Source organism: Pristiophorus japonicus, chromosome 13 (genome assembly GCF_044704955.1).
Source record: "Pristiophorus japonicus isolate sPriJap1 chromosome 13, sPriJap1.hap1, whole genome shotgun sequence".
Lineage (NCBI taxonomy): Eukaryota > Metazoa > Chordata > Chondrichthyes > Pristiophoridae > Pristiophorus > Pristiophorus japonicus.
Window position 1 is genome coordinate 115,958,641 of NC_091989.1, and position 23,859 is coordinate 115,982,499.

Sequence of the window (23,859 nt, forward strand, 5' to 3'; positions counted from 1 at the left end):
CGATCATCTGACACTTAAATTTTCCGGTCCACTCCCACTCTGACCTCGGCATTCTACACCGTTCCAATGAAGCTCAATGTAAGCTCGAGGAACAATACCTCATCTTTCAATTAGGCACTTTACAGCCTTCCGGACTCAACATGGAGTTCAACAATTTCAGATTATAACCTCTGCCCCCATTTTTTCCTGACTGGATGCTAATTCTGCTATTCCCATTTACAGCTCTTCTAGACCCATCTTTTGTTTCTTTACTTGTCCCAATACCACCCCTTTGGCCTTGCACGATCATCCCTTTTGTCATTCAATCTCTCCTGCCTTCCAACCTATCCCAGACTTTCTCTTTTGTTCTTTCCTCCCATCCCCCTTTCCCTGTACTTGCTTAAAACCTGTTACATCCCTAACTTTTTCCAGTTCTGATGAAAAGTCATCAAACTGAAACTTTAACTTCGTTTCTCTCCACAGATGCTGTCTGACCTGTTGAGTGTTTTAAGCATTTTCTGTTTTTATTTCAGATTTCCAGCATCCACAATATTTTACTTTTGTAACTCCTGAGTTATAAGAACATAAGAAATAGTAGCAGGCGTAGGCCATACGGTCCCTCGAGCCTGCTCCGCCATTTATTATGATCATGGCTGATCTGATCATGGACTCAGGTCCACTTCCCTGCTCGCTCCACAGAACCCCTTATTGGTTAAGAAACTGCCTATCTCTGTCTTAAATTTATTCAATGACCCAGCTTCCACAGCTCTCTGGGGCAGAGAATTCCACAGATTTACAACCCTGAGAAGAAATTTCTCTTCATCTCAGTTTTAAATGGGCGGCCCCTTATTCGAAGATTGTGCCCTCTAGTTCTAGTCTCCCCCATCAGTGGAACATCCTCTCTGCATCCATCTTATCAAGCCCCCTCATAATCTTATACGTTTCAATAAGATAACCTCTCATTCTTCTGAATTCCAATGAGTAGAGGCTCAACCTACTCAACCTTTCCTCATGTCAACCCCCTCATCTCCAGAATCAACCCCGTGAACCTTCTCTGAACTGCCTCCAAAGCAAGTATATCCTTTCTTAAATACGGAAATCAAAATTGTACCCAGTATTCTAGGTGTGGCCTCACCAATATTCTGTATAACTGTAGCAAGACTTCCCTGCTTTTATACTCCATCCCCTTTGCAATAAAGGCCAAGATTCCATTGGCCTTCCTGATCACTTGCTGTTCCCTGCATACTAACCTTTTGTGTTTCATGCATCAGGACCCCCAGGTCCCGCTGTACTGCAGCACATTGCAATTTTTCTCCATTTAAATAATAAGTTGCTCTTCCATTTTTTCTGCCAAAGTGCATAAGCTCACATTTTCCAACATTATACTCCATCTGCCAAATTTTTGCCCACTCACTTAGCTTGTCTATGTCCTTTTGCAGGTTTTTTGTGACCTACGCACACATTGTTTTTTCCTCCCATCTTTATATCGTCAGCAAACTTGGCTACATTACACTTGGTCCCTTCATCTAAGTCGTTAATATATGGCTAACAAAAAAAAATTAAGGACAGTATTAGATCCAAAGAGGAGTTATACAAAGTTGCCAGAAAAAGTAGCCAGCGTGAGTATTGGGAGCAGTTTAGAATTCAGCAAAAAAGGACCAAGAGATTGATTAAGAGGGGAAAAATAGAGTATGAGAGTAAACTTGCAAGGAACATAAAAAGCAACTGCAAAAGTTTCTACAAATACGTAAAAAGAAAAAGATTAGTGAAGACAAATGCAGGTCCTTTACAGTCAGAAACGGGAGAATTTGTAATGGGGAACAAGGAAATGGTAGAACAATTAAATAAATACTTCGGTTCTGTATTCACGGAAGAGGACACAAATAACATCCCACAAATTCTAGGGAACCAAGGGTCTAGTGAGCAAGAGGAATTAAAGGAAATGATTATTAGTAAGAAAATAGTGCTGGAGAAACGAATGGGACTGAAGGCCGGTAAATCACCAGGGCCTGATGATCTGCATCCCAGAGTACTAAAAGAGGTAGCCATGGAAATAGTAGATGGATTTGTTGTCATCTTCCAAAATTCTATAGATAATTGAACAGTTCCTGCAGATTGGAGGGTGGCAAATGTAACCCTATTTAAAAAAGGACGGAGAGAGAAAACAGGGAACTACCGGTTAGCCTAACATCAGTAGTAGGGAAAATACTAGAGTCTATTATAAAGGATGTGATAACGGCACACTTAGATAATATCAACGGGATTAAACAAAGTCAACATGTATTTATGAAAGGAAAATCAGGTTTGACAAACCGACTGGAGTTTTTTGAGGATGTCACTGATAGAATAGATAAGGGAGAACCAGTGGATGTAGTGTCTTTGGATTTTCAGAGGGCCTTTGATAAAGTCCCACATCAGAGGTTAGTGTGCAAAATTGAAGCACATAGGATTGGGGGTAATGTATTGGCATGGATTGAAAATTGGTTAACTGACAGGAAACAGAGAGAAGGAATAAACAAGTCTTTTTCGGGGTGACGGGCAGTGACTAGTGGGGTACCACAGGGATCAGATATTTATTTGGATGAGGGAACCAAATGTAATATTTCCAAGTTTGCTGATGACACAAAACTAGGTGGGATTGTGAGTTGCAAAGACGCTGCAAGGCGCTTTAGATAGGTTGAGTGAGTGGGAAAACACATAGCAGATGCGGTATAATATGAAGTTATCCACTTTGGTAGGAAAAACATAAGGACAAAGTATTATTTAAATGGTGATGGCTTGGGAAGTGTCAATGTACAGAGGGACCAGAGTGTCCTTGTACACCAGTCATTGAAAGCAAACATGCAGGTACAGCAAGCAGTTAGGAAGGCAAATGGTATGTTGGCCTTCATTGCAAGAGGATTTGAATATAGGAGCAAGGATGTCTGACAACAGTTATACAGGGCCTTGGTGAGACCGCACCTGGAGTATTGTGTGCAGTTTTGGTCTCCTTACCCAAGAAAGGATATACTTTCTATAGAGGGAGCGCAGCGAAGATCCACCAGATTGATTCCTGGGATGGCAGGACTGTTGTATGAGGAGAGATTAAGTCGACTAGGCCTGCATTCACTTGTGTTTAGAAGAATGAGAGGGGATCACATTGAAACATATAAAATTCTGACTGGGTTGGATAGACTGTATGTGGGGAGGATGTTTCCCCTGGCTGGGAAGTCTAGAATAAGGGGTCACAGTCTCCAGATACAGGGTAGGAAATTTAGGACTGAGATGAGGAGAAGTTTTTTCACTCAGAGGGTGGTGAACCTGTAGAATTCTCTGTGGAGGCCAAGTCACTGAATATATTTAAGAGGGAGTAGATAGATTTCTAGAAACAAAAAAGACATCAAGGGATATGGGGAAAAAGCAAGAATATGGTATTGAGATAGAGGATCATCCATGATCATACTGAATGGCGGTGCAGACTCGAAGGGCCGAATGGTCCTATTTTCAATGTTTCTATGTAAATAGTTGGGGTCCCAGGACTAATCCCTGCGGCACCCCACTAGTTACTGATTGCCAACCCGAGAATGAACCATTTATCTCGACTCTCTGTTTTCTGTTAGTTAGTCAATCCTCTATCCATGCTAATATATTACCCCCAACCCCAGGAACTTTTATCTTGTGCAGTAACCTCTTATGTGGCAGCTTGTCAAATCCCACCAGAAGTCCAAATACACATCCACTGGTTCCCCTTTATCCACCCTGTTCATTACATCCTCAAATAATTCCAGCAAATTTGTCAAACATGACTTCCCCTTCATAAATCCATGCTGACTCTGCCTGACTGCATTAAGCTTTTCCAAATGTCCTGCTACTGCTTCTTTAATAATGGACTGCAGCATTTTCCCAGCCACAGATGTTAGGCTAACTGGTCTATAGTTTCCTGCTTTTTGTCTGCCTCCCCCGCTATAGCCTCTTGACTATCCACTGTTCGGATATTTTTAGTGTCCACTACTGTAAAGACTGTTACAAAATATTTGTTCAGAGTTTCTGCCATCTCCATGTTCCCCATTACTAATTCCCTGGTCTCGTCCTCCAAGGGACCAACATTTACTTTAGCCACTCTTTTCCTTTTTATATACCTGTAGAAACTCTTGCTATCTGTTTTTATATTTCATGCTAGTTTAATTTCATAGAAACATAGAAAATAGGTGCAGGAGTAGGTCATTCTGCCCTTCGAGCCTGCACCACCATTCAATAAGATCATGGCTGATCATTCACCTCAGTACCCCTTTCCTGTTTTCTCTCCATACCCCTTGATCCCTTTAGCCGTAAGGGCCTTATCTAACTCCCCCTTGAATATATCCAATGAACTGGCATCAACAACTCTCTGTGGTAGGGAATTCCACAGGTAAACAACTCTCTGAGTGAAGAAGTTTCTCCTCATCTCAGTCCTAAATGGCTTACCCTTTATCCTTAGACTATGTCCCGTGGTTCTGGTCTTCCCCAACATCGGGAACATTCTTCCCGCATCTAATCTATCCAGTCCCGTCAGAATTTTATATGTTTCTATGAGATCCCCTCTCATCCTTCTAAACTCCACTGAATACAGGCCCAGTCGATTCAGTCTCTCCTCATATGTCAGTCCTGCCATCCCGGGAATCAGTCGCTGCACTCCCTCAGTAGCAAGAACGTCCTTCCTCATATTAGGAGACCAAAACTGAACACAATATTCCAGGTGAGGCCTCACCAATGCCCTGTACAACTGCAGTAAAACCTCAAATCCCCAAGCTATGAAGGCCAACATACCATTTGCCTTCTTCACCGCCTGCTGTACCTGCATGCCAACTTTCAATGACTGATGTACCATGACACCCAGGTCTCGTTGCACCTCTCCTTTTCCTAATCTGCCACCATTCAGATAATATTCTGCCTGTGTGTTTTTGCCACCAAAATGGATAACCTCACATTGATCCACATTATACTGCATCTGCCATGCATTTGCCCACTCACCTAACCTGTCCAAGTCACCCTGCAGCCTTTTAGCATCCTCCTCACACCTTACACTGCCACCCAGCTTAGTGTCATCTGCAAACTTAGACATATTACACTCAATTCTCTCATCCAAATCATTAATATATATTGTAAATAGCTGGGGTCCCAGCACTGAGCCCTGCGGTATCCCACTAGTCACTGCCTGCCATTCTGAAAAGGACCCGTTTATCCCGACTCTCTGCTTCCTGTCTGCCAACCAGTTCTCTATCCACGTCAGTACATTACCCCCAGTGCCATGTGCTTTAATTTTGCACACCAATCTCTTGTGTGGGACCTTGTCAAAAGCCTTTTGAAAGTCCAAATACACATCCACTGGTTCTCCCTTGTCCACTCTACTAGTTACATCCTCAAAAAATTCTCGAAGATTTGTCAAGTAGGATTTCCCTTTCATAAATCGATGCTGACATGGGCCGATCCCGCCACTGCTTTCCAAATGTGCTGCTATTTCATCTTTAATAATTGATTCCAACATTTTCCCCACGACTGATGTCAGGCTAACCAGTCTATAATTACCCGTTTTCTCTCTCCCTCCTTTCTTAAAAAGTGGTGTTATATTAGCTACTCTCCAGTCCATAGGAACTGATCCAGAGTCGACAGACTGTTGAAAATGATCACCAATGCATCCACTATTTCTCGGGCTACTTCATTAAGTACTCTGGGATGCAGACTATCAGGCCCCGGGGTTTTATCGGCCTTCAATCCCATCAATTCCCCCAACATCATTTCCTGCCTCATAAGGATTTCCTTCAGTTCCTGCTTCTCACTTGACCCTCAGTCCCCTAGTATTTCCAGAAGGTTATTTGTGTCTTCCTTAGTCTTCCTAGTCTATCTTCCCTTTCTTAATCATTTTTTGAGTCATTCTTTATTGGCTTTTAAAAGCTTCCCAATCTTCTGTCCTCCCACGAGTTTTGGCCACTTTGAATGCCCTTGTTTTTAAATTGGATACCATCCTTTATTTCTTTAATTAGCCACAGATGGCTATCTTTGCTTTTACACTCTTTCCTCCTCACTGCAATAGAATTTTCTTGAGTTATGAAATATCTCCTTAAATATACGCCACTGTTCATCAACCATCCTAGACTTTAATCTATTTTCCCAGTCAACTTTAGCCAACTCTGCCCTCATACCTTTGTTGTCTCCTTTATTTAAGCTTAGTACGCTGGTTTGAGATCCAACTTTCTCACCCTCCATCTGAATTTGAAATTCAACCATGCTATAGTCACTCATTCCAAAGATGATCCTTTATTAAGAGACTGTTTATTAATCCTGTCTCGTTACACAGGATCAAGATAGCTTGCGCCCTGGTTGGTTCAGTTACATACTGCTCAAAGGAACCCGTCCCTTATGCACTCTATAAACTCTTCCTTAAGGCTACCCTGACCAATTTAATTTGTCCAATCAATATGGAGGTCAAAATAACCCATGATTACTGTTGTTCCCTTTTTACAAGCCCCCACTATTTCTTGGTTTATACTCCGACCAACAGAGTTGCTACTGTTAGGGGCCCAGTGCGCCAGCACAGCCTTCAGTGGCCTGAGGAAAAGAGTGTTTGAAGACCAGGCCCTCAAATCTACCACCAAGTTCATGGTCTACAGGGCTGTAGTAATATCCGCCCTCCTGTATGGACCAGAGGCATGGACCATGTACAGTAGACAACTCAAGTCGCTGGAGAAATAGCATCAACGATGCCTCTGCAAGATCCGACAAATCCCCTGGGAGGACAGACGCACACCATTAGCGTCCTCGATCAGGCCAACATCCCCAGCATTGAAGCACTGACCACACTTGATCAGCTCCGCTGGGCGGGCCACATTGTCCGCACGCCAGACACGAGACTCCCAAGCGCTCTACTCGGAACTCCTTCATGGTAAACGAGCCAAGGGTGGACAGAAGAAACATTACAAGGAAACCCTCGAAGCCTCCCTGATAAAGTGCGGCATCCCCACCGACACCTGGGAGTCCCTGGCCAAAGACCGCCCTGAATGGAGGAAGTGCATCCGGGAGGGCGCTGAACGCCTCGAGTCTCATCACCGAGTGCATGCAGGAAACAAGCGCAGGCAGCGGAAGAAACGCGCGGCAAACCTGTCCCACCCTCCCTTACCCTCAATGACTGTCTGTCCCACCTGTGGCTCTTGTATTGGACTGTTCAGCCACCTAAGGACTCATTCTAAGAGTGGAAGCAAGTCTTCCTCGATTCTGAGGGACTGCCTATGATGATGATGATAGACTATGCACACCAGTGACTTTTTCCCCTCATTATTCCTCATCTTCACCCGAACTGTTTCAACAGCCTAATCATTTGAGCCAATATCGTCTCTCACTATTGCAGTGATTCCATCCTTTAACAACAGAGCTACCCTGCCTCCTTTTCCTCTGTCTGTCCTTCTGAATTGTCAAGTACCCCTGAATGTTTAGTTCCCAGTCTTGATCACCTTGCAACCACGTCTCTGTTATGGCTATCAGATCATAACCATTTGTAACTATTTGTGCCGACTGCTCATCTAATATGTTACTAATGCTGCGTGCATTCAGATAAAGAGCTTCCGCTTTAGTGTCACTGCGCAACTGCTGTCCATCAATGCCAAAGTGACTCATCAGTTAGTTATATATCTGTATATTGGAAGCTGCGTTGGTATGAATTAATATTTATTTGCATTTTGGAATATAAATTCAAACTGCAAACCATTTTACAACAGTTTTTTATTTTGCATTACGCAGCCTTACTGTACAAATACAATTAATCAAGAGACTCGTGCACGGTTTTCAGATGTAAAGAAAAGAAATAACTTCCATTTATATAGTGCCAGACATGTCTTCAGAATATTCCAAAGCATTTCACAGCCAATGAAGTACTTTTGAAGTGTAGTCACTATTGTAATGTAGTTAATTCACATCAAGGTTCCATAAACAGCAATGAGATACATGACCAAATAATCTCAGTCATGTCCCCAGGAAAACTCCCCTCCTCTTCTTCGAATAGTGCCTTCGGAATTTTTGCATTCACCTACGACAACAGTCAAGGGCCTCCAAAAGATGGCACCTCCAACAATGCAGCATTCGCTCAGCACTGCACTGACAGGTCAACCTAAAATATTGTGTTCCAATTTCTTGAGTAACACCAAATACAAATATAGAACCAAATGCGGTAGTGTGTGAAAGCAGGTATCCAGTTATCTGAATAATAGTGTGATTTTATTTATGATATTCTGCAGTACAGAAATAAAATAGAGTAATGGAAATGTCTGACAAAGGTTACACATTACCTGCACCTTAATCACGGTCCAAAAAAAACTGATACCACAAAACATTACACAACACTCTCTTCGCTACCCAATAGTTCTCCGCTAGAACATTAGTAATTAGCTGTCAGTTCTATAACGGTGCAAATGTCACAGCTCAAGCTTTTATTAATAAGCATTCAACCACGTCCTTTACATTTTGTGTGACTTTACTCCTTTTCAGAAAGTATAAAAACCTTCATAAAATCACAAAATGGACAATTCATGCAGTGTTTTGTCAAATTTTGTTTCATAATCAGTCTTTTGAAGTGCCTTGGGACATTTTACTACATTAAAGGCACTATATAAATGCAAGTTTTTGTTGTCTGACCTTCAGTCCTCCACTTTGCGAAGATTTTCACAATTCCACATAACACTTTGGTTAAGATTTTTAATTAGCAAGTAATTATTTACAAAATAACAAAGATCTAAATTCAATCAAGTCTGCCTTACATGGAGCACAAACCAATTTTCAGCCTTGGTTTAATGGTAGCACTCTTGCCTCGGAATCAGATGGTTACAGGTTCGAGCCCCATTCCAGAGCCTCGAGCACAAAATCTGACTGACACCTCACATAGAGGGAGTGGTGCATAATCAGAGATCCTGACTTCTGGATGAGACATTAAACCAGCCAACACAGGTGAATGTAAAATACATCATGGCACTATTCAGCGAACTCCTTTGCTCTTCTTCTGGTGTGCCAGACAAGATTTATCCTTCGAGTTACAACTGGTTATTCATCTCAATACCATATGTGGGACCTTCCAATTGATTAAATACTGAGGAATTCTCCTTGGGATTTAGCTCTGGTATGAAATCCAAAATTAGTGGAAGAATCAAGTTTCACATTGTCCATGTGCAATATCACATCCGGAAGGTGTGCGAAGACAAACCCAACAGTGTCACAGTGTTATCAAAAGCCTTATCACTTTTGGATGTAACAATCAGAATCTAAGAAATGTGCTCTTAAAAGGGATATTTTAATCCCAATGGACTGATACGAATTTTCTTGTTTCAAGTATTGTGCTGATGCAGTATCTTGCTGCATCATTTATTCTGTGTATTGTTTAAATGTAAATAAACCTCAACAAGGTGCATCGGTCTGCTAGTGTGGTATTTTCTGCCTTTCATGGGAGAAAACATAGTGGGCATTTCACATAACCCCCAGAGAGCAAAATAACCACAAACTGGAGATAGCGGTTAGTTCTGTGCATGTTATCGCATGTACGGCACATGTATGGGCATAGGTTGTCGTTCATGAGAGACGTCTGTTTAAGCAAACTGCTTTTTTTATGCCATTAACACAACATGGAAGTGTTGGAAGGAAAGCTGAATGAAAAATATATTTTGCACTGATACCAGTATCACTCAACAACAACTTGTATTTATATAGCACCTTTAATCTAGTAAAACATCCCCAAGTGCTTCACAGGAGCGTTATCGAACAAAACTTTACACCGAATCACATAAGGAGATATTAGGGCAGATGACCAAAAGCTTGGTCAAAGAGGTAGGTTTTAAGAAGCATCTTAAAAGGAGGAAAAAGATTTAGAAAGGTTTAGGGAGAGAATTTCAGCACTTAGGGCCTTGTCAGCTGAAGGCATGGCCAGCAATGGTGGAGCGATTAAAATCGGGGAAGCTCAAGGAGGTCACATTTGGAAGAGCTCAGATATATTGGAGGCTTGTAGGGCTGAAGGAAATGAGAGAGATAGGGAGGGGCAAAGCCATAGAGGGATTTGAAAACAAGGATGAGAATTTTAAAATTGAGATGATGCTTAATTGGGAGCCAATGAAGGTCAGCGAGCATAGGGGTGATGGGTGACTGGGATGGTACGAGTTAGGACACAGGCAGCAGAGTTTTGGCTGACCTCAAATTTATGGAAGGTAGAATGTGGGAGGCCGTCCAGGTGTGCGTTGGAAGAGTCAAATCTAGAGGTAACAAAGGCACTTCAAATTAGTTCTCTATTAAGATTTGCATTCAATTCCTTTTATTTTATTTACTTAAATGGATGTGTGGTAGATGATGAGTAACTGTGAAGTATAACTTATATCCACTCATGGCACTAATCATAACTCTCTTGTGACAGTATCAATCAGCCCACTTGGATATTAATAGCTTTACCGACCACAGCTCATTTGCAATATATTGTACATTGGGTAAATACACATCCACATCTTTTCCTCCATACTATGTAGCTTCAATAACTCAGGAGGGCAGGGGGCACTGGATATCTGACTGGATATTTATCATGGCACTGGGTTGAGAAGAACTGGGGAAATTCCTCTTTGGCGAATAGGAGATAGTCCATTCATAATTCCTGATTAATGGTCACTGATAACATCATAAAAACATGAAGGGTTGAAATGAATGATTTCTGAGAATGCAGTTTTGTGAATGCTGGTTGTTTATTAGAGGAAAGACAGGCAGACGTGCTCACTTTTACTTGATGACAAATCATTGTTAAATGCTAGCTACTCCTCAAATAGCAAAGTTACTGACATAAAATACAATGACACCTGCAACTGGTCTGGCAGACTTTCGCCTTCAAACACAAGCAGGAATGAAAACATGGTTGGGGAGAGGAGGGGAGGGGTCCAGGGAGAAATAAATCCAAACTTGATGTTTTACAACCACAAATTTTAGTTTGATGCCCAGTGAGGCACGGTTGGTAAATGTATTGCCTGCTATGGAACTGACTCAAAAGGAATGTGCCATGTTCACTGGCCTCAAATAAGGCAATGGTACAAAGGGCTACAAGGATCTCCAGAAAATCAACAAGGTTTCCCACTTCTATCTGCTATTAATCGACATCTGCTGGGAAGTGCGAATTTGTGGCCATTGAGGGCAAGGTCAGGATGGGCACCTGTGACGTACTTCATGGTAAAATAGCCTGCTAACATTCTAAACTCTCACATTAAGAACGGCCACTTGGGTGAGCCAGCAGAAAGTGGCCAGCAGCTCTGGAAGCCTATTCCAGCATAAGTCAGTGCCTTCAGAAGAGGGGGCGGGGGCAGGGGGATAAGAGAGAAAAAATATTTTAAAAGAAAATCAGGCTCCCTTAGCACCAGCACAGTTAACAGCACTGGGTCTACAATATTGTAAGAAAGCCACCTACAGTACTATCAAGGTATGCAGGAGTGGAATTCGCTCAGTGCAGTGCAAGCCATTTTATAAAGGACTAAAGCGGCATTCCCTGATTTTCTGCCGATTTGTGTGAAGTGCTGTGGGATATTGTACTACGTTAAAGGCACTATTATAAATATATATTATATAATATATTGTATAAAAAAACAAGTTGTTAATGTTTATTGTGACCAATGCTGTTTATATCAAATCAGCTTTCAGTGCAACACCGTGCTGGGTTCTGGAATTGAATTGGAGGAGCCTAGGTGGGCGCCTGGAAGTCAGTAGGTGTAAGGGAGAAATCTAATCATACATGGAGAAAAGCAATGTACTTGTCAGCAGCATATCTGGGCATATTCCTGTCTGGACAAACCAATGCCGTGCATTATGTACTTGGATTGGTCAGGTAGAGTTTGTACACTAGACAAATTGGAGTCGATATTTACTTCCACACAATGGGCAGGGTGGGAATTAAAAATCGGGATCGCTTCCCCAAATGCCACCATTTTCACAGCAGCGGGTAGCGAGGCGTGCATGTGGCCCGTCCAGGAGAGGTGGGAGGCGGGACTATTCATTATAATACTTAATTCAGGCTCCCACAGTGCAGTTGAGAGCCCGATGTAAATTTAACAGCTGCCAGGCAGATTTCCCTGGGTTTGAGAAACCCAGCAGCAAAATGGAGATGGGAGCTGCCGGCTCCAGAAGGCAAGTGCTATTCGTGGGCTTGGAAGAGCAGGCGTGATGCTTCGGCATCTGAAGCAAAACTTCAGCCTCCCTTCTGCTGATCGTGGCCTCTCCTCGCTGCTGCAATTGGCCGACACGCCCACCCTCCGTCCCCCAGAACGGCCGACCTCCCACCCCAATCCGCGATCTTTCCCTCGATCTTTCCTACTATTGCTGGGCTCAGAACCATCCCCCACCCAGAGATCTTTCCCTCATTCCCTCCCAATTGTCGGACTCTGACAAATGTTTGATGGCTGATTGAGAGTCAGTTACTCAAGAGTTTAGCACAGGCATTTTCTACATTTATAAGAAGAATATTATACAACCCTGGTGACTCCCGAGTATGGAAAGACCCCCAACCAAGCCCCGATCTCTCCCGATTGCCAGGGACCATCAACAACTGTGCGGCTGCGGACTCCTGCTGCTAGTCAGGCCGTTAATCTGGCTGGTTGCCAGGTGGGAAACGAAAGACAAAAATGATAACGACGTCCTGCCGTTAAATTCAGCAGGACTTCAGTGTCCCCAGGTTCTCCACCCTCCGCTCCACCTGTGTTCCCCCCCCACCCCCCGCCCCCCGCATCCTCCCTACAAACATATCAGCTGGATCAGCCAGTGTATTAGCTAGAGTCCACTTCATTAGCTTTGCACTTCCAAACTCAGGGGCAATTCGTCTGCTGCTCAGGATATATTTGGAACAAAATTAAAAAAGTATCTGGTTGACAGGGTATCCACCACTCCTGGGCTCACTCTGCATAATGAGTAAAATAGGGCTTATTGGTTTGACTCGCTGTTAGACTGCAACTTAAAGCAGATCAAAGTTGCAGAGTAAATCACAAACAGTACAGCTCAATCAGGCAGCCAAACTGCAAATGCTTCCCAAATTATTATAAAATAAGGTGGAATAAGCATGTAAAAGGAAAAGTGAATCAAACCGAGTAACATTGCCAAAGCAGCTTGTAATTTCTGAATCAAGGCTGTTGCATGCTGCTCTGAGCACAAGAACAGCTTCCATTATAAAATTCCATATGAAGACTGCAGTGTATTATGTAACACATTAAATTTGACCTAAAAAGACATTTAGGAAACAAATATATTGGTTTTTTTCTAAAGACAGAAGAAGAGAAGAATGAAGAGCTAGATTCTGCAAGTAAAATACAGCAACCAAGATTGTAAAATGTGTTGCAACTCAGTAACATGCTACGGAATCTTAAAATATGTTCTTGAAAAGATTAAATATATTGAATTTCTTCGAATAAAAAGCAATCAATGAAAAATCATTTTTGAATGACCTTAGGATCACTAGTTAAAGTAAAATAAAGAATTTCACAATAAAGCCATTTGTTTAGCATTAATTTGATCACATTACTGCCAGGTGGATCCAAATTTTCGCTTTTGATTTAAGCTGTATTTCTCCAACAGTGACTTTCTAATACACTGTTGGAAAAACAAGGTGAAAACACAAACAAGTCATGAAAGAGTTTAAAAAAAGATTGGTTTTCCCCAAATTTCTGCAATAGGTCAGTGTGCTCTCCTCCCTGCAATACAAATGCATTGAAAGAAAGACCGAAGATTGGGAAGTTGGGTGGGATTAAGTGGGTTAGGATTCTACTTTGGTCTCGGGTACTAGTTCAAACTAATAGGATAAAAATCTCCTCTGTTGACAGTAAGTGGGAGCTTTGACTGCATTTAACACTATAGATTGCAGTGCTTAATCTGACACCAAGATAGAAGCACATGAAGAGTTCTATACATAGTACTGATACCCATTATCTTGCATAAAAATTCACCAAAAAAATAAAAACGCAAGTAAGCCTGTGGGAATGCGGTTCCCCATCTTCTCAGGTCAATTAGCTTTACATTCAGTCCATTCTTTTAGAAGCTTCACGAAGCAATCAGATACACCGGCAAGCTTTGACTGGCAAACAACCACTTCCTTCCAGAAAGTGGTACATGGCTGATTCTAAAATTTGCTGCATCAACATTGCACATTGCACATTGCAGCAGAACATCTTAGGAGGACAAAATTATGTATTTTTGCCTAGATTTAATTCAGTAGTGGTCCAATTAATTCAGTCTCAATACTAAAGGAATTTAAAAAGCAGCTTGCTTTCAAAGTCCCAGCGCAAATCGAGTTATTCAGTTGTGTGTTGCTGTGATCGGTTCAATCATGCTGTGACTGCCAGTTTCTTCCAAATTTAGTTGCTAGGCACGGATGTGAATAATCACTGTTTAAGTATTTAAAGGATGGGAATATTTAAGATATTAAGTCAATTTGAAACTTTCAGAGACTGATCAGGCTAATTAGCTATCACAGTTGATAAGGTTATAAGAAGAAAAGGCTAACTCTGTATATAAAGGCTAATTATAAAAAAATTTTGGCATAGAGATTGTTAACATTTATTATTCACCTTTTGACAAGCTGGTTTAAAGTACTGTCTACTCTAAACATATTAGGGTTTACTTGTTTATCAGTTACTCAATAAAGTTGCATGAAATGAAGTCCAATACTCTTCCACTTTTTGACAAGAAGAAGGAGGTCTGCCAGAGGCAGTAGCCAAGAGGAAATTTTTACAGTGGTTTTCTGCCCATTATCACACATTACCAATACATACCTAACTATCAGGACCTGTGAAAGTACTCTTGAGGCCATGAAGATTAAAAAAACTCAATTACGAGAGTAAACCAAGATAGTACAGGAGAAACATCTTTGTAAAAGATGGGGAAATTTTCTCAGTACGGCGCAGGATCTTTGTCATAATCTCCAAGAGTGGCTGTTATTTCTCATCTCCAGCAATCAGCACCTACCCCCTTTTGTTTGTTAATCCCAGAAGAGTGATGATAAAAAGGAGGGCCCCGCCTACCAACTCAATGATCTTGCACAAATCAAGAGGTTGTGATTCCTTGTCTGACACTGTGATTATACAGGAAATGCGAGCAGATCTGGAAGCACTGTGCTTACCAGTCGGTTCTCGCTCTTCAGACCTTAGATTTAAGTGACATCCTTCACTCGGAAGTAGCAGTCTATTTTTTTAAGTTGAGGTTTAGCGTGCATTGTCCCACAGTTAATTATTCGACCCTGCCGAAGCTATTCCACTTCTTTCATGATTTTCAGCAGGTTTCCTGAATTGTTCTGGTCTAGGGCATGTCATTTTTCAAACCAAATCATTGGGGCTAAAATCCTGGCCTCATCGGTTCGTATGGAGTGCGCACGGACCCGGTAAGGCCTCGCAAAAGCTGGTTTTCGGGGCACAATGCGCATGTGCCGAAAACCGGCTTTTCTGATCCGTCAAGATTTGACACTAAGCTGGGTGGTGGTGAGAGCTGTGAGGACACTAAAAGGCTGCAGGGTGACTTGGACAGGTTAGGCGAGTGGGCAAACGCGTAGCAGATGCAGTATAATGTGGATAAATGTGAGATTATTCACTTTGGTGGCAAAAACAGAGACAGAATATTATCTGAATGGTGGCAGATTAGGAAAAGGGGAGGTGCAACGAGACCTGGGTATCATGGTACATCAGTCATTGAAAGTTGGCATGCAGGTACAGCAAGCAGTGAAGAAGGCAAATGGTATGTTGACCTTTATAGCTAGGGGATTTGAGTATAGGAGCAGTGAGGTCTTACTGCAGTTGTACAGGGCCTTAGTGAGGCCTCACCTGGAATATTGTATTCAGTTTTGGTCTCCTAATCTGAGGAAGGACATTCTTGCTATTGAGAAAGTGCAGCGAAGGTTCACCAGACTGATTCCCGGGATGGCAGGACTGACATATGAGGAGAGACTGGATCGACTGGGCCCGTATTCACTGGAGTTTAGAAGGATGAGAGGGGATCTCATAGAAACATATAAAATTCTGATGGGACTGGACAGGTTAGATGCAGGAAGAATGTTCCCGATGTTGGGGAAGTCCAGAACCAGGAGACATAGTCTAAGGATAAGGGGTAAGCCATTTAGGACTGAGATGAGGAGAAACTTCTTCACTCAGAGTATTAACCTGTGGAATTCCCTACCGCAGAGAGTTGTTGATGCCAGGTCATTGGATATGGCCCTTACGGCTAAAGGGATCAAGGGGTATGGAGAGAAAGCAGGAAAGGGGTACTGGGGCGAATGATCAGCCATGATCTTATTGAATGGTGGTGCAGGCTCGAAGGGCCGAATGGCCTACTCCTGCACCTATTTTCTATGTTTCTATGTCTTGACAGATCGAATGCATACCCGCAGGAAGGACATTTGCACGGCCGAGATTGGGCTATTTGCCCAGCGAATATCCTTCAAATGCCTATTTTTACCAGCATAAGAGTTTTAAAACTTAAAAATTTAATTTTAAAACACATTTTTACGTTAAAAATCCTGTCCATTAAGATAAGTTTATTTTAAATCATATTAAAACACATTAAAAAAATTCCAAAAAATATTTTTTTTCTCTAAAACATTTCATTAACTTTAATTTCAATTAATTAAAAATATGAGGTGTTTTATTTATTTATGATGTTGCGATTGGGTGTTTTAGGGGGTTTTCTCATTGATTGTAATGGGAACTCGCACAAACGGAGTTCATTATCAATGAGACTACTACATCGTGATTGGTTGTCCAGGCCCATGTGACTCCAGCTTGGACTTACGTACTTTGAAGACAGGTCCTCATGCTATGCGCAGCAAATCGAGGTCTCCGACTGGGATCCTACATTTCTCCGGGACCAACAGGTAGATTCATAGATTTTTTTTCGGGTCGCAGGCGTTTGTACGAAGGAAGCCTCCGTCCTCAATTTTCGGCCCACTGAGATTATATTTGTGGTTTAGAAGTATATAGAAAAAATAGTAAGAAGTGAATCCCATTGTGGGCTAAGATGGTATCACATTTTGTACAGGTAGTCCTGGGGCAAAGTAAACGTTTGCATCACAGGCACCTGCTTTAGTTTAAATTATTGTCTACTTCACCACTCAAGACATTCCACTTCAGAATTCAACACAATGTTAAACCTAGATCATTCCCATTTCAAGTCATACCTTTCTTCAGTTCTTAAAAGTGCAACGCAGTCCAATACTGAAAATCCACATGATCATTAAACAACCACAGCCTTTTAAACCTGTGGCTACGGAGTACCAAAAACTGATTTGCTGGAGATAACAAAAAAAACCTGAAAAGGATGGAAATCTAAAATAAAAATGGAAAATATTAGAAATGCATAGCACCTCAGTATGCATTTGAAAAAGAAATAGGTCTCATGAAGGGTCCCACTCGAAATGTGAGCCTATTTTTTTTCTTCAAACCCGCTGCATATTTTGTCTCAATTTAAACTAATTTCTTTCTCCATCAGCCAGTGCTGTGGCTCTTCAGGCCGCACTGTCTTCCCCTCGTTGGTCAGGTGCTTTTGTTTTGCTGCTTGGGTTTTTCACTTTTTCTGAAATGCTACACTAAGGACTTGAAATATATAATGGCTATAATTATGGTGTCATGGCCAAACATTAGTACCATCTAAACCCCATTATAAAAGGCATGAACTCAAATTTAGGTCCATCAGATTGCATGCAGACTGCATAAAATTAGCCAGTGCAGTGTCTAGTCAGTGTGTTGGAATTTGATGGACTTGCCTGCTGGTACGCTGAGAGGAGTTCAACAGCTACCAACATTTAAAAAGACATGCACTGAACACAATATATAGTGAAATCAGTTCAAGCATCTGCCTGGGATACCATGTGGGTTCGGACAGAAGTGATATCAGAATTTATTTTCCTAGCTGATATCAAGGAGCACCATAGCCAATTTTCTTTTACAATATTCGACAGAAGCTAAATGGGCAATGAGCTGAATGATGTTATGGAAGTGGAAGTAGACTTTTTGATGGATGGGTCATGGGGTTGGAAGCTCAGCTTGGGGTCAAACATGACACCAAAGTTGCAAACAGTCTAGTTCAACGAGAGTCAGTGGCCGGGGAGGGCGATGGAATCGGTGGCAAGGGTACGGTCACTACGCTCAGTGGTCAGGTAATATAACTGGCTTTGGCATCTCTAAGCTAGGTGAGGGGACCTGGGGCAACGGTGAAACTAAGAGGTTCAATAACTGAGGAAGAATCCAGCTAACTGGGTGCAATGTTCGAAGTTGGATTTTCCACATCGCATGGTTCAAAATCTTTGGCTTTTGGTTTGCAACCAGGTTACGGAAATTTGCATAAAGGGAAGATCAAGACTTCCCTTCCCCCCCCCGCCACGCCTCAAAGAAATATTCCAAACGATGCTACCAGACATTAGTTATCTAAATCTAAAAAGGTTAAAGTGCAAGAAGACTCTCTTTCAGTTTGAACTGCTTTGTACCCTGCAGTGGATTTCCTTCATGGTCAAGACAACAACAGTATTGATGCTGTGGAACGCAGTCTAAACAATCTTTCAGCTGAAGATTCATAGCATTAATGACAGAAGCCAACTAATGAATGGGGAGCAGTTTACAGACTCTAGAAAACAAGATCAAAGAGTCTAAATTCAGATCAGTCAGAGAATTTTCCTTATCTGCGGAAACAAGGGTAATGCATCTCTGCAAAATTCTTAAAGGGTTTTGTTCTCTTGACAAAACAAAAGGTGGCTGTTTTGCAAAACAGCTTTTAAAAACAGAGAGCACAACAGAAAATGCAGACAATTTGAAGAATGTTGTGACTAGTACAAAGTGAAGCATTTTAGAGGGGATTTGTTCTCCAGGTGATACAAGAGCTCAATAGTCATCACTTTGAACAATTACCAAGCATTTTCATTTCAAAATCACACTTTTTTCAGCATAGTTTTGCAAGATGACATATGGTAAATACGGTGATCTTTCCAGGCTGAAATGCTCAGGTTTTCTCAGTCTTTTCTCATACTTCTGTCCCTCATCTCTATACCACCACCAGGGCTTGAACATCTTTCTTGTGTTTCAGGGACTAGGGACCAGAATTGGACACAGCACAAGATTGTTGCTTTGCTCGACTGTGGTTAAAAATTACTGAGGCCACAAATTCCCACTTGTGGGCCGAAGCAGAGAGTTCCTTTCCTGAACGAAACAGCAGCAGTGAGTATAAACTGCAGCCAGGACCAATCGTGAATGCGACTGCAGCAAACTCCCAGCCAGATCCCTTAGGGCAGCAAATCAGCAGCTGCAGCACAAATCATATTCCAACAGCTGATTTGCCACTCTTAGGTGTGAAACGTTATTGTGTGCAGTGCATGCAGCCTGTACCCTTGCAATCAGCCTGTGAACTTCAAATATCTGATAATGGCATCAGAAAGTAATAGCTTTTGCTTCAAAGGCTTCCTGTCGTCAATTGTAATCCATTTATACTGTCAAGCCACTTGCAAGGTAAGCAATATTCTATATTACGAACCGATTTCCCAAGTTCTGGATTCACCCCGTCCATACTGCAGGGTGGATTCTCAGACCGATTACAACACTGCCGTAACCCCAGGATGTGCGAGATTTGCACGGGCATAGTTGCTCAAAAGTTACACGCACTCTGCTATCAAAGCACACAGACAACGTCGTAAATTGAAATGCTGGGTGGAAGTTCAGCCCACTAGAACAGAATGCCAGTATCAAAGGAAATAACACCGCCCTCCAAAGGCAAGGAACAAAACCAACTAGCTATGTTTCACTTGTAGATAAAGCGGTGCATAGCAGTGCTGCCCTCAAGAGCAGCACAAGATTCCAACCCCGCAAATGTTATAAAACAGTAACAGCACCCAATAGACTCAGGAACACACATTTGCTCGTCGATATTCCAAAAGCTGCAACTGTGGGAGGGGATTTCACCTGCTTCCTCGCTCTTCTTTTCAAACTCGATAGGGTGCTTTAATTTAGGACTTAGCACTTTACCTTGCTTCCTTAAAAAAAATGCATCCAGTTTCAAAACCGGCTAATAATCACAACACAATTATTCTTTTGTGAAGTGCAGCACCTAATATAATTATGGTAAAGTAACTAAGCAGAGTGTAAATAATAAGAGGTGAGAATTTTATGAACAAATAGCAACAAAGGTACAGATTTACTTGGAGGTAAGGAGTACCTAAAGTGTGACAATTTGCCCTATATAACAGCAAACTCCTGAAATGGTAAATTTTGATGGTGCTAACAGTGGTATTTCTATTCCCTCTAAATGGAGCATACAGCACCTCAAACTCGGGTTTTCCACAAGACACAGTTCACAACACTGCACTGTACCTTCTGGATCATCAGGTTTCCGAACTTTTTCCCACTCCTCCTGTCTTTGTTTGCGTTTTTCATCTAATTCAGCCTCCGTTACAAACCGTCTCTTAATGAGGTTATTTTCGGTCCCACTTTCCATTCTTCAATGAGGTGACTGTAAAACAATTGAAGAATTTGATTATACATATACAGGTATCTACTACTGTGCAAGCTCACATTTTTTGCCAACATGTATTTACATTTAAAAGAAAAACTGAATGCATGACCCAAACACCAAAATATGGTCAGGCTAAAGCTCCCAATACCTGCAGTTTTAATTCTCTAACATAGGACTCAAGATCAGGTGCTCACAGATTGTAAGCACTAAGACCATACTTTCAGTGATGAACTGTTTTCCCAATGAACCAGGCCATTTCCTCCCACTTCAAGTGCATGAGAACTCCTTGCCATCTATCCCTCCCAATGTGTTGAAAAAGCAGCAGTGCTACCTTCTAATGTCTCGGTGCAATATTCAAACATGTTATGGGTGGGCAGTATTACCCATGTCACCCCCTTGTGCTCTGAAACAGCCCGGTCGCTTAGAATGCCAATATAGCCGTGCATTGGAGCCTGGAACAAGCAGCCCTCTCAATAGCATTCCCTGAAGCTTCTTTTGACTGTAGATGTGACATCAGTGCTATCTTAGAAGAAGATAGAGCAGAAAGAAAAGAGGGCTCATAGATTTCAGAGGAACATAAAAAGCATGCAGAGGCATTAAATGGCACGAGGGAGTGGGCAACCAAGCTAAATATGTAGAGAAAGATGAGATCAAGGATGCATAAGGAAACATAATTAGCAGGTCCATTGTCCACCGAATTAAATTTTGTTCAATCCACTTTTTATATCATGCTACTTAAAACCCACAAAGCAGATGTTGAAATCCTGTACCTACCTGGACAATACAGAGGGGGAGAAAAAAAAAAGGGAAATCACACTGGAAATCATCATCATCATCATAAGCAGTCCCTCAGAATCGAGGAAGACTTGCTTCCACTCTTAAAATGAGTCCTTAGGTGGCTGAACAGTCCAATACGAGAACCAGAGTCCCTGTCACAGGTGGGGCAGATAGTCGGTGAGGGAAAGGGTGGGTGGGACTAGTTTGCCGCACGCTCTTTCCGCTGCCTGTGCTTGATTTCTGCATGCTCTCGGCGATGAAATTTGAGGTGCTCAGCCCCCTCTCGGATGCACTTCCTCTATTTAGGGCGGTCTTTGTCCAGGGACTCCCAGGTGTCAGTGGGGATGTCGCACTTTATCAGGGAGGCATTGAGGGTGTCCTTGTAACGTTTCCTCTGCTCACCTTTGGCTCATTTGCCATGAAGGAGTTCTGAGTAGAGCACTTGCTTTGGGAGTCTTATGTCAGGCATGCGAACAATGTGGCCTGCCCAGCGGAGCTGATCAAGTGTGGTCAGTGCTTCAATGCTGGGGATGTTGGCCTGGTCGAGGACGCTAATGTTGGTGCGTCTGTCCTCCCAGGGGATTTGTAGGATCTTGCGGAGACATCGTTGGTGGTATTTCTCCAACGATTTGAGGTGTCTTCTATATATGGTCCACGTCTCTGAGCCATACAGGAGGGCGGGTATTACTACAGCCCAGTAGACCATGAGCTTGGTGGCAGTTTTGAGGGCCTCGTCTTCAAACACTCCTTTCCTTAGGTAGCCGAAGGCTGCACTGGCGCATTGGAGGTGGTGTTGAATCTCGTCGTCAATGTCTGCTCTTGTTGATAATAGGCTCCCGAGGTATAGGAAATGGTCCATGTTGCCCAGGGCTGCGCCATGGATCTTGATGACTGGGGAACAGTGCTGTGCAGCGAGGAAAGGCTAGTGGAGGACCTTTGTCTTGCTGATGTTTAGCGTAAGGCCCATGCTTTCGTATGCCTCAGTAAATACGTCGTCTCTGCCCTGGAGTTCAGCCTCTGTATGTGCGCAGACGCAGGCGTCGTCTGCGTACTGTAGCTCGACGACAGAGGCTGTGGTGATCTTGGACCTGACCTGGAGACGACAAAGATTGAACAGGTTCTGTAGTTTAGTTCCACTCCAGCGGGGAGCTTGTTGACTGCGAGGTGGAGCATGGCAGTGAGGAAGATTGAGAAGAAGGTTGGGGCGATGACGCAGCCCTGTTGACCCCGGTCCGGATGAGGATTGGGTCTTCAATGATCCGTTGGCAAGGATCACGGCCTGCATGTCGTCGTGGAGCACGTGGAGGATGGTGACAAACTTTTGGGGGCATCCGAAGCGGCGGAGGATGCTCCATAGACCCTCGTGGTTTATCGTGTCAAAGGCCTTTGTAAAGTCGAAGGCGGCAATGTACAAGGACTGGCGCTGTTCCCTGCATTTTTCTTGCAGCTGTCGCACTGCAAAATTCATGTCCGCTGTGCCCCATATGGGAAGAAATCTGCACTGTGACTCTGGGAGGAGCTCCTCGGCCACAGCGAGAAGACGGTTGAGGAGGACTCTAGCGACGACTTTCCCAGTGGCTGATAAGAGAGAGATTCCTCCATAGTTGCCAAAGTCAGACTTGTCCCCTTTTTTAAAGATGGTCACGATCACTGCATCTCTGAGATCTCCCGGCATGCTCTCCTCCCTCCAGATGAGAGAGATGAGGTCATGTATTCACGCCAACAGTGCCTCTCCACCATAGTTCAGTGCCTCAGCAGGGATTCCATCCGATCCCATAGCCTTGTTGTTTTTTTTAAGCTGTCTTATGGCTTTTTCTACCTCGTGCAGTGTTGGGGTTTTGCCGAGGTGGTGGCGGGTAGCATGCTGCGGGCATGTTTTGTTGGGTAACTAGGCTGTGCTACAACAGGAAGATGTCTCTGAGCCCTATCGTTCAATTGAGACTATAGTATTAATTTGAGCAAGTAAATAAGGCAGTCAATCATTTGCCTAAGAGAAGATGCTCAAGGATGAAAATATTAACATTAATCCCCATACATCCCACAAAAATACTTGTAAATCCATTGGTGAAGTCCTAGTAACAGGTGACAAAGGTAGAAATCGGCAAGTACAACCTGAAACTCGGCTCCTCATTCTTATAAACCAGAAACTATAGACCAGTTCGTCTAACCAGTGGTTGGGAAAATGTTGGAGTCCATTATTAAAGAAGCAGTAAGCAGGACATTTGGAAAAGCAAAATTCGGTCAGGCAGAGTCAGCATGGATTTAGGAAGGGGAAGTCACGTTTGACAAATTTGCTGGAGTACTTTGAGGATGTAACAAACAGGATGGATAAAGGGGAACCAGTGGATGTGGTGTATTTGGACTTCCAGAAGGCATTTGACAAGGTGCCACATAAAAGATTACTGCACAAGATAAAAGTTCACGGGGTTGGGGGTAATATATCAGCATGGATAGAGGATTGGCTAACTAACAGAAAACAGAGAGTCGGGATAAATGGTTCATTCTCTGGTTGGCAACCAGTAACTAGTGGGGTGCCGCAGGGATCAGTGCTGGGACCTCAACTATTTACAATCTATATTAATGACTTGGAAGAAGGAACTGAGTGTAACGTAGCCAAGTTTCCTGACG

General features: G+C 42.8%; 1 protein-coding gene across 4 annotated transcripts in view; it reads right to left on the reverse strand.

Annotated features, from left to right (window-relative positions):
* The window catches only part of psme3ip1 (proteasome activator subunit 3 interacting protein 1), a 123,771-nt gene that overhangs the window by 59,202 nt on the left and 40,710 nt on the right, over positions 1-23,859 (reverse strand). For all 4 annotated transcript variants that reach the window (XM_070897906.1, XM_070897908.1, XM_070897907.1 and 1 more), the window contains exon 2: positions 20,313-20,451. In XM_070897906.1, coding sequence (XP_070754007.1) covers positions 20,313-20,436 — 124 coding nt within the window. In that variant the 5' untranslated portion in view covers positions 20,437-20,451. The remainder of the gene's footprint in view (positions 1-20,312; positions 20,452-23,859) is intronic.